Consider the following 12082-nt stretch of genomic DNA (forward strand, 5'->3'; position numbering starts at 1 on the left):
CGTGTATCAATTCGATTCGTTATATATGAATCAAAATAGTCTTCACACCTAAAGTACTAGTTTATACATATACACCTAAATTACTAGTTTATACATGTCGCAAAACATCAGCCTTTTTTACCGTTGGATACCGTCGAACGTTCTACTAAAGACAATAACCAAAACATATATAGATAAAAGCTTGTCACACCAAAAATATATGTTTGCGGTTATTCAGTTCTGATATCATTAAAGAAGAATTATATATAGTTGATCTCAAACCTAATATTTAATAATATTTTATGTTATATTTCTACTTCTTTCAACCTGGAAACTCCTAAGTTTAATGTATCATCAATCCACAACGATTCAAAAATAAGTGTTCTGGCTCATCACGTATGTTTAGTTTAAAGTCTCTAATAATCATAGTCATCGTTTGTAAGAGGCTGAAACTAGCGTCAGCGACCAATATTTAAGACGTGTATCTGGAAATACATCTAAACGCAGCGATCATTTAACGTTGTTGATATACGTCGACTTCGGACGCCGGAATTAACGGCGTTAATAATTTTTGGAAATCTGGCGCGGCGTCTATGTTTTCAGAAATCCGGCGTCGATTTCTCTCTCAACTTTTTGTTGTTTTGCTGTAATCTGTGTCTATTTCCGGTCATTTGGACGTTGACGCACAGGGTCTTACTTACGAACAGGGCTATTATTGAATGATTAACTAGTTTTTGACCCTTTATAGCTCTTAGTTAAAGTCGTGTTATCGTTGACTATGAACACTTTTCGTGAATTCATCATATATATTGTTTGTCGGGTAAGACATTAATTTCTAAATGCAATCACATGTGACAAATAACTACTGGAAGCTCATGTGTAATCCTAGAAAATTACAAACGCAAAGAGACTAATTTTGTGTTGACTTGTGTTTGTTTGCATACATGGACATCAATACAAAATTGTCCACTGAGATATTAAATTTAAAAAAAGAAATGTAAACGTACGTTGTAAGCATTTTAATTTGTGTGTGGTTCATCTTGTCTTTCCTTAACCACTCCCATTGAAAAAAATCATTGCTAGATGACAAAAAATCTATTCTCATTTCTATTTCCGCTTAAAATGCGGGTAACCATGTGATTTCATCAGGGGCTTCTAAAATAAATTTAGATTAACACTTAAATGTAACTAAACTAAACAAATCAAAATACGATAGAAAACTCGAATGTTTATGTCGCTTATTGGGAGAAAATTTAAGCTTACTGATTTTGAAATATATTCAAATTGTTAATAAAATTGGTTAGAAGACAAATTCATGATTCTATATACCTCAGTACAAACGAATTTATTAGACACCACCCTAATTGACAGGGGATTTAATTTTTGAGAAATATCGATTTTTTTTACGTAGACCCTTGACCTTTAGGTTATGGTATGTGGGGTTATAATGCATATTGCACGTGACCATTAAGCAGATTATTTGAGTTAATTAATAATTAGATTGATCCCATCGAGCTAAAATATACTGTGACATTCCATATTTTGCAGTAGTTCTAATGATTCTTGGCCTCCTTCTTAGGCTTTCATAAGTAGCCATATATACATACATACTGTATACACACGTTAAAAAATGAGACTAACCGGTGAATAGTAATGTTCAGAAAACAGATTTAAAGAAACAGTCAATTAAGCTGTTTAAAACCGGTTTCGATTTATGTTAACGAATGATATATTAAAAAATTTATAAAAATCCGAGTAATTAATGTGCGAAAGTTTAATTATTTCTGTCGCTGAAGCCTAAATTTAATATCTTTGGAAAAGAGATAAAAAAAAACCAAAAAAAGGAAAGAAAAAAAGAAGAAGAAGATGATGGTCTACTAAAAGCAGTTAAATCAAAAGTGATGTCTCTCTATCAAGCTCAATGTCTCTCTATTTATAACAGCACTTCACTTTCATTCCCAAACAACACTCATCATCTTTAGACAGAAGCAAAACAACAACAACAAAAAAAAAACATTCTCCCTTTACTCATCTTTAGCCAAAACCCTAGAAGAAACCTCCTTTTGGAAAAAACCCATTTCTTCATCATCATGTCAACCTCCAAAACCCTAAATCATAATAAACCCTGTGGAACATCGCAAACTCAAATGGTTTTTTCTGTAATCCACCAAAACACAACCAACACAACGACCACCACAACTGCCACAACCGGCGAGAGAAGAGGCCGGAGATCAAAGCAAGCAGAGCCAGGGAGATTCTTAGGAGTCAGGAGACGTCCATGGGGTCGTTACGCAGCAGAGATCAGAGATCCAACCACCAAAGAACGTCACTGGCTCGGCACTTTCGACACTGCTCACGAAGCCGCTCTTGCCTACGATAGAGCAGCTCTTTCAATGAGAGGCACTCAAGGTCGAACTAACTTCGTCTACACTCCAACTGATGTTCACACTATCCTCACAAACCCTAATCTTCACTCTCTCATCGTCTCTCCTTATAATAACCAATCTTTCTTACCAAACTCTTCTCCTCAGTTTGTTATTGATCATCTTCCTCATTATCAAAAATATCAGCAACCTAAACATACTCTCCCCCAAGCCGTCTCACCCGTCGCTTCTTTCAAAACGCCTGTTCGTCATCAAAACGCAGATACTCAAGCGTTTGGTAATAGTCCTCAGAACTCGTCTTCTAACGGCTCGCTATCTTCTTCACTAGACGAAGAAGGCAACTTCTTCTCGCTAGAAGGAACTAACTCCAGTACCAACTCGGGTTACTTGGACTGCATTGTCCCACACCACTGCCTTAAACCACCTGCGGAAACCACAACCATCCAAAACCAAACCGGAGCAGGTTTCACAACTCCGGCAAGCAAGGCCTTTGAGTCACCCGGAGGGTTTAGTAGTAGTTACTTCGATGATGGTGATATGCTGATGATGAATCGTCATGAGTTCGGTTCGTGTGATCTCTCTGCCATGAGCACTAACTATGGTGCTGGTGCTTCAATGTCAATGGAAGATTACGCTATAATGGAGCCTCAAGATTTCTCTTCTCCTATCGCTGCTTTTGGTGATGTTACAGACACAGGCTTCTACTCACTCTATTAGAACATTCTTTTTGATATTTTTGTTTTTAAGTAATAATATAAACGTTATTCCATGGTCATTTTGATTTTTGTCGTTGACAGTATGTTATCTACTTAATTATATATTCTGCTTATTGTATCATGCACCATAAGGTTACCTTACCATGAAGTTTTTATTTTCTTTCTTTATTTTGTATGATTTTTTAATATCATGGATTTGACTAGCAAACGGTGTTAATGCGAGTTATATTATAGATCACTTTTTGTCCATGCTACTTCCAACACACTCATTATGTAATATTATAAGTGGTGTGTATAATATAATGAAATCAATGTCTTACTCAAAACAGATATTTGACTCGACGTGAATAACTGAGATATGTTAATTATTTTGACAGGATTATTAGATTAGTTGCAGAAACTCAAGTATCCATAGTTTTGAACTTTTGATGCTCGGTTATTGTGAAAGTTTATGACAATTGTAAATTTGGCATTAGTTTGAATTTTAATATAAGATATATATATATATATATATATATATATATATTTTTTTTTTTTTTTCTTTTTAATATAAGGGATATATATATGGTTATGCGAAAAATATTAAGATTAAATACACAGGAGATTTGGCTTCAAATTTTGCATTTTAATTTAATAATATTAGGGAAAGTGAGATGGACTTTTAGTGAAGTAGCATGATGGTGTTTTACATGTGTTCTGGTCATGAATTGTTTGGTCTTTGATTTCACAGTCAGTGTTTCATGTCTCCCTTCTTTTGCAACTTTTGTCTACAACAACTCAACATCACAACTCTTTCTGTCTTTAAAAAACATCTGGTTAAGGTTTTTGTCTTTGTTTCATAGAACTCAATTAGTCCCCTTTCCAATGTTGATCAACTTCACTTTACTTAATAAAACTATCAGATCCAATCAAAGCTGTCATACAGATCAAACATAGATACACACGCACGCATATGTGTGTGTGTATATATATATAACAATGCGCCATGGAGTTCATATATGATGCTTTAGAATTTGTTTGGCGCCAAAGAAAATAACTTGCAAACAACTATGTATTCTATAACATTTATAATCCCAATCGGAAGTTATATATTTAAAATATAAAGAGCCAGTGCGGAGGGCTTTGGCTTCTGTAGATCAAAAATGATGAATGGGATTGTGGCACTCCACTCGCCACGTATCACTATAATCGCCATAAATCTGTGAAGTCTACCATAATATAAAAGCGATATCTTTAGCCAGCCTTTAAAAATGGTAGATTATCTAATTGCCAAACTGAGAGATAAATCGTTTAATGATTAGTAGTATATGGGTTGTTGATAGATTTTGTTGTGATGTTTCATTGACCAAACTCATGATTATGATTTTTCAGTTGTTTGAGTAAAACTAGACGCAATGAACAAACCGCACATGCACATGTTATATCACCGACATAAAGAACCAAGTACGAGAATTACTGACTTCTACGTCCACATTAACAGTGTTTTTTACCCACCCTACTTCTTTTCATAGCATGATCAGAGTCGTACGGATCGAGTGTAGAACAAGAAGAACGAAAATAGAAACGTGACACGGAAACCTGTTATATATTTTCTGTTCCTCTTCTTGTTGCTGCTCCCAACCATTTAGAATCGGATTGTTTCAAGACTATTGCGTTTACTATTTAACATATTTGACATTTTGTTTACATTTAGAAATTAAAAGTCTTTTGCCAAACCATTTTTTTTAGCAAGTAAAGGGTTGACTGAAACATTATACATGTATCTTCTCTTGAAAATAACAAGGGTTTTACTTAATAACTTCACCTTTTAAAAAAACGCAATTAAAAAGAAAAATCGGATTCTCGATCAAAACCCATTTTCCATAACCTTTTTCCTTAAAAAACAAAGGATTTTCAGGCCATTTTATTAACAATTGTTTTCGAAAAGTTTGAATAGAAAAAAAGGAAAGAAAAAAAAAGATAGATGGCCGTATGAAGGAATCATATGAACATGGTAAGAGAGACATAAGAGGAGAGACATAACACATAAAACTAGAGCTGCTTTCGTCTCTCTCTGCTTCTGCTTCTGCTTCTTGTTGTTGTCTCCACCCAAAAACGAATCTTTTTCCTTTTTATGTTCCTGAGTTCATGAAAGTTTGATGAAAAGAAGATAGAGAGAAAAAAGAGAGATGATAACCTAAGAAGAATAGAGAGAGTTTCTCTTCTCTTCTCTCCTTTGAGTTTTGTCTCTTTAACTTGAAGCCTTAATCTCATCCTCAATGCTAGCCGAGTCACCATTTTTGGTCTCAGCAACAGGCTCGGACTGGCTCACGCCGCCAGTCATAGAAGAAGAAACTCCAGCGGACACAGTTTCCGAGCCACCACTTGTTGTGGTTTTTGGTTTAACGGAGCTCGAAGAGTGAAGTTCTGTGCGTTGGTCAGACGTGGATGATGATGACGCAGCTAATGTGCCGAGCGATGAGGATCCGAGAGGGTAAGTGAGCGAAGAAGCAGACGTGCTGTAGCTTAGTGAAGAAGAGCCCATGGAGTGATCAAATTTGCAGTCAGGCCCAAACTTACAGATCCCATGTTGCGCAAAGTGGCTGCATGGCGCTGTGCCCTGCAAATGTTTCTTATTCTTATTAGCTTTCTCGCTGTTATTAAGATGCATTACGTCTGAACAGAGCTTTATAACCAATTCAAGAAACAGAGTTTCTACACGGAACTTATCATTAATTCATAACAATAAACTCTATAACGTTGAGTTCATGACAATTTCATGACCGTTCTGTTCATGACGCAAGGCGTAAAAGCTAAAATAGGCAATGAGTGAGACTTACAGGACGAAGTGGGAGGCCAATATTGCTGAGATTAACTCCTTTTGGTGGTGCTGCTTCAAGAGGATGATGGAATCTGCAAGAGGCTCCAAATTTACAGTCTCCGGTTCTCATAAAGTATTGACAGTCAGGTTCTCCAGGTCTCTGAGGAAAAGATTGCTCCTTATTTGAAGATAGGCTCGTTTGATAAGAAGGCGCCAAAGGAACAGAGCTTGATCCCATAGAGGGTTGACTCCCAGGGGAAGCCTAAACAAAATTAAAATGAGACTTTGTTAAGATTAAGAGGTAAGGAAGAAAGTAGGATCGTTTTGGAACGTTACCTGGTAAGGGTTCCAGCCCGGGTATGGAACCATACCCGTAGGAGGAAGAACCATTTGGCTGTAAGTACCGTAAGGGCTTTGAACATATGAGCCTGGTAATAGCTGAGGTCTCGCTACAAAAACACCTGACTGAGAGTGTAACGATGGATAAATAGCTGATAACTGCTGAGATGGAGGTTGTACACCAGGAGGAAGGGGATGGTGAAACCGACATGTGGAACCGAATTTACAATGACCGGTTCTCATGTAATAGGAGCATTCTTTCTCACCCTGTAAGGAAAAACCATTGAGAGATCAATACACCACCAAAAGAAACAAAGACAAAACCAGAGAGAGATTGAACAAACAAACCGGGCGTAATGGGAATCCCATGTAGTTTAATGAGACAGTAACAGAATCTCCTCCTCTTTGTCTAGGATGGTGATACTTGCAAGAAGCACCGAACTTACATGTTCCCGTTCTCATAAAATGCTGTTCAAATAAAAAGCATAAAAAAAATGAGACTTGGCTACACTAAAGAAAGTTTAAGCATTGCTTTAATTGTATAGATGAAACCTGACACACGGGCTGTCCCATTCTCTCAGGGAAATCTCCAGGTTCTGTTCTGAGACCTCCCAAGACCTAAAAGAATGAAAACATCTAGTTAAGAGCTTCCAAGCAAACTACATGGTGTTAGTGATATTAGATCATATAGATACAACAATGCATCTGTGATCAAACTGAATCACCCCAATTGACTGATTAAACACACATGGGAAGCAGACAAAAAGGTAGTAACTTTATCAAAAACAGAGAGAGAGAGAGGCAGAGGTTATTACCGGTACACGGTTTGGTGGGTGGTTGAACCGACACCTGGAACCGTACCCGCAAACACCGGTTCGTAAGTAATAAATACAATCAGGCTCATCGGGTCGCTCCGGGAATGATTCACCTCCACCGCCTCGCAGCCCTAACCGCCACGTCGAACCTACAAAAAACCGCATTTTGAAAAACAACGATTGCAAAACGCTAAATCGCAACGTTATACCTTCTAAACCGGTTTCGGTTCCGGGAGGTGATGGATCCGCCCGCGAGCCTTCTTCGCCGACGCGACCGTACCGCTCCATATCGTTTATCTCCCTAACCTCTCTGCCGAGCAATGTTGAGCTCCGATCAAATGGGAGTGTCGGGGAAGGAAGTTACTTCTTCTTCTTTTGTTTGTTTGGAGAAGGAAGAAACGGACAAAGAAGCACGGATCGTGGTTGGGTTCTGTCTCAACACCACTCTCTCTCAGTCGCTCGCTTGATCTCTCTCTCTGCTTAAAGTTGTTAAATTCAGTTTTTGTTTTCGTCTGTGCCGATATTTTTGGTTTTAATTCGTAAGGAGTTATTTATTAATTATTATTTTTATTTTATTTGGAAGGGGGATGGAGGGGGGAGGTGTTGATCTTTCTTTATGCGTGGGTCGCCTTTTTGCCGGTGGTGGTTAATATACGCGCCAAACATTAGACTACATGACTTCTCTTTACATAGATTTTTCTATCTATTTATTTTAATTAAATATATTAAATAAATTTATAAAAATTGCATAATTACCAAAAATTAAAATTAAACAATATTTATAAAATTTGTAAATATATAAAAAAAAATTAACGATTATAATTTTCTAAAAAAATTGTATACATTTTAGAAAATTTTAGTAGTAAAATTGTATAATTTAAAAATATATAATTAAATTATATTCTGAAATTTATAATGCCATATTTGAATATATTTATTTAATGATGATTTATGAGTTATTCACATATTCTAAAAAAATTTCCAAAAATATAAATTGGCATTAAATGTAATATATGAGTTATTACCATATTTTAAAAAGTTTACCAAAAATATAAATTAACATTAAATGCAATTGTCCATGTCATATTAAACTATAAGACATGTCATCAATTTCAGTAGTCATGTCATATTTGTTTTGTGAAATTGATTGTAGAAATGACATGTGGCAAAATCACTTCGCAAATATAGTCCAGGGGATTGCTTTCTATTCTTGATATTTTCTATTTTTATCAACTATTGATTTTGATTTACTGTGAAATTTATACCTTCAAAATGAAACACTTGAAATAATATGTGGATATGTTTTTAAAAAATACCCTAGGATAACATTAATTTTTTTTTAAAAGATATTTATGCCCTCATAGCTAGCTGAATCAGGTATTTTGAACATTATTATGTATTGATTTTTTAGCTTTTTAATGTAGGTATCTTATATATTAAAACATAAGTCACAACCTTGATTCATGTGTGATTTTTTAAAAAATAGACCTAATGGAATTATTGCTAGAAAGTCATGTTACATTTAATATCTAATCTTATCATTTAAATTTTGGGCCTACCAGAAATTTTTATTGGACTATCAATAATTAGATTAAACAATAGATGATACATTGGATTTATAGATAGTATAAATTAAATAGATATAATTTAATGTTTTAATACTATACCTCTATATGCTAAATATTTAAATATTTGTCGATGTTAACTTTAAAATTATAATTTTTTTTTTTAAAATAAAAAAATCATATTATCTAACAATGATTAATCTTTACCACCTTAAACCAATGAAATTTTTTTTAAACTACATAGTTTATTTTAAAAATTAAACAAAAACTAAATGTTTAATTATTTACTCGATAATATAAATCTGTGAAGCGAAAAGTTTAATTTTTTAAAAACTTTCTAAATTTGTGAAATGTTACAATATCTTTGAATATGAAAATAAAAAAATATTTTACTAATCTTTATATATATTTACGATTTTAATAATGAAATAATAATCCGAAAATATATATATAGAAGAGGATACAAATACATGTGAAAGTTTGAAACAATTTATTCAATGAAAAAAATCTACAGTAAACTTATTATGTTTTAAAAATTGATATACCAATTTAGAATTGAAAATAAAATATTTATATAAAAATAAATGATAACAAAAATCCGCGCGGTTGCGTGGATCGAGATCTAATTTTCTATATTACAACGAATTAGAAATGATGCTAGTGAAACTTTTGTATATATAATCAAGATGGATTATAGGTAAAAATCAAGATTAATTATCGATGTAAATAGAAAATCGGATATTTTATCAACTAAGCATGATTAACCCCGGTCTATTAGCCGGGGTTCTTAACTCATGATTTGACAATTTTTTTTAAACACTTTTTGGCTAAGAAACAGCTCTTATATATCTCTTATTTAAGAGACGGTTCTTAACTTTTCTTAGTTAAAATCTAAGAAAAGCTAAGAACCGTCTCTTAGTCGAAGCTAAAAAATCCAGTTAAGAGATTAGAGTTAATCATGGTCTAAGGCATTGAAAGTGATTACCGATTAGAATGAACTTCTACCAATTTTTGGATGGTGGGGTTCAAAATTTGACTTTGATCTACAAAACAATGAGTTTACAAACTTGTGTACTTAGACCATGAGGTTTTTAGAGTGAGATTCTTAGCGGAAGTTAAGAAACTGTTTTTTAACTTTTAACTAAAAAAGCTAAGAACCAGTTCTTAAAGTCTTTATTTAAGAACCGGTTCTTAGTTTTTTTAATTAAAAGTTAAGAAACAGTTTTTTAACTTCCGCTAAGAACTCCATCTTAAGAACCCCGGGTTAATCATGCTCTTAGCTCTTGAAACAAAAACACCACACACACAAAATCACATATTAAATGTGTAGACACATATATTGTGAAATATAGAGTTGTCTCTCCAAATGCAATATCTTACTATATAAATTATTTTTAAATGGCAAATGGTCGTTTGGAAATTGTAATGGTTAGGAAAACAAAAGTCAAATAAATTAAACTCTGTCGGTTCAAGTTGCAAATATAGCAAGAAGACAATTTCTTTGTCAAAATCAACTCATGTCTTATTAATTTTTTTTTTTTTATATCATATATCTTATTTAATATTTGATGCTAACATTTTGTTTTCTCAACCAATCTGCTAGTTATTTTGTAAACTTGCCCATGGGTCGCTATTCGCTACTACACTGCTCGAGCATGTTAGAGTTATATTTTTTGTGCTAACGTTGATTACGACGTATCCACCTTATATTCTTGGTTTGATATATTATCTACGCCTAACATTTTTGACTAGCTGTGTTTGTCGAGTATGGCCAGATACAAAACAGTTTTTCGTATATGTAATATTTTAACTGTAAACGTTATACACAAGAATTTAGCAAAAAAAACGTTATAAACAAGAATTATTTCTTTGTTAATTAATAAAGTCCCAAACAAACCCGTAGTCTTTCAAAATTTGAAAGCAGCCGTTGATAATATCTTTTAGTGGACGTAAATCTTCCCAAGGATTAAAACTAGAGAGGATGAGATATTCATATTCCTTGAGAAGATTACTACGCCGTTACCATTAGATTACACTCACTTTGGTTAAACGATATGAATATAACTATACCATTAAACAAATTATCTCTATCTGCATGCAGAAACTATAAAAGTAATAGAACACAATTAAATAAAAGACAACCGACCAAGAGAAACCAATATTACCATTTGATAAATGATTGGTTTTGATATTCGTTGACAAACAGTAGATTTCCTTTCTGAAATCGTGAATGCAAATAAGGAAACTCGTTGAAGTCTTGGCGCCTCGAGCTGTTTACAGTTTGTCCTGATTTTGACATGGGCTTGTATAGAGGGAAACAATATTCACAAATGAAAACTATAAAAGTTTATAAAAGAATACAAAAATAAAATTGGAATTTCATTTATTTTAACATTAGAAAACCTTTTTTAACCAAGCGCTCGTAGCTTGGTGGTAAAGGAGGTACAGCTGTACTGTTCGCCACCCGGGTTCGAGCCTTGACCACAATGGATTTAACATCCTTTCCGTTGGGGCGCTGGACCTCTTTCGGGGGATAGTTGGGAATGTGGCTGCCCAGATACCAGAGTTATCAAAAAAAAAAAAAATACAAAAATAACTTGTTTTATTTGCACAAAGAAAAATTGACGTGGTGAGAAGGAGATTGCGGAAAGTATTTGTCTTGCACGCTCACGCAAAGAGTGTGAATCGCACTCAACACGAAACGTTTAAGAGTCACTTCATAGCATTATTACCACTTCTGATATTTATATGGAATCGTAATTTTAATGCGTTGTATGAATTATTACTTACCAAGGTCATCATCGTAGTATAAGTAAAACTAGGTAATAATCATGCGCAAGTGTGATTATTAGTTTCGTTATTTTTAATAAAAAGATATTAAATTTGTTTAATCTGAATATTGGTTCGGTTTTAAGTTTTTTTTTTTGGTTTTCAATCCTCTAAAATATAACTATTATTTTAAATTAATATTCAATTTAGTTTATTCGGTTAAAATGTTTGATTTTTTTTAGTTTTTTGGGTCAAAACTAAACATTAATATTTTCATGTTATGAATTTTAGATAGTCGTCATGTCGAATCAATAGTTTCATATTATAGTTTCTAAACAGATAATAATTTAAGAAAAAGAAAAGAAAAATATTAAGACAAATTATTTCACTAAAATTTGGTCGGCAGTGAAAGAAACATTAAGAAAAGATATTTCAACTTTCAAAAGAAATAGATTCTTCATTTGTGGTGAATACTTAATTACAAGGTGCTCACATCAAGGTGCACATTTATATGTGTATGTAAAAAGTATATAAAATAATTTAAAATATATAAATATATTGTTAATTAATATTAAATGACATTTTTGTTCAAAATAATACATGAAAGATAAAATTAAAATTAATTTAAAATAAAAAAGGCCTTGACATTAGTCATTTTTTCATATAAAGAAAATAAAATTGTATCCGTAAATAGGAGTGGACACAGATCGAATAT

At 33.3% G+C, this 12082-nt stretch overlaps 2 protein-coding genes across 2 annotated transcripts; one reads left to right on the forward strand and one right to left on the reverse strand.

Annotated features, from left to right (window-relative positions):
* The first annotated feature begins 1957 nt into the window (after positions 1–1957).
* On the forward strand, positions 1958–3080 carry LOC106317354 (ethylene-responsive transcription factor ERF086-like). The gene has a single exon (XM_013755183.1). The coding sequence runs from the start codon at positions 2070–2072 to the stop codon at positions 3078–3080; it is 1011 nt and encodes a 336-aa protein (XP_013610637.1). The 5' UTR covers positions 1958–2069.
* Positions 3081–4918: 1838 nt separating this feature from the next.
* Positions 4919–7571, reverse strand: LOC106313417 (zinc finger CCCH domain-containing protein 58-like). Its single transcript, XM_013751216.1, has 7 exons — positions 7243–7571; positions 7034–7182; positions 6771–6836; positions 6567–6686; positions 6216–6485; positions 5899–6141; positions 4919–5678 (listed from the first exon to the last, which is right to left on the reverse strand). Exons 1-7 carry the CDS (start codon positions 7319–7321, stop codon positions 5310–5312), a joined length of 1296 nt encoding a protein of 431 aa, XP_013606670.1. The 5' UTR covers positions 7322–7571; the 3' UTR covers positions 4919–5309.
* Positions 7572–12082: the final 4511 nt, after the last annotated feature.

This window comes from Brassica oleracea, chromosome C9 (genome assembly GCF_000695525.1).
Source record: "Brassica oleracea var. oleracea cultivar TO1000 chromosome C9, BOL, whole genome shotgun sequence".
Classification (NCBI taxonomy): Eukaryota; Viridiplantae; Streptophyta; class Magnoliopsida; order Brassicales; family Brassicaceae; genus Brassica; species Brassica oleracea.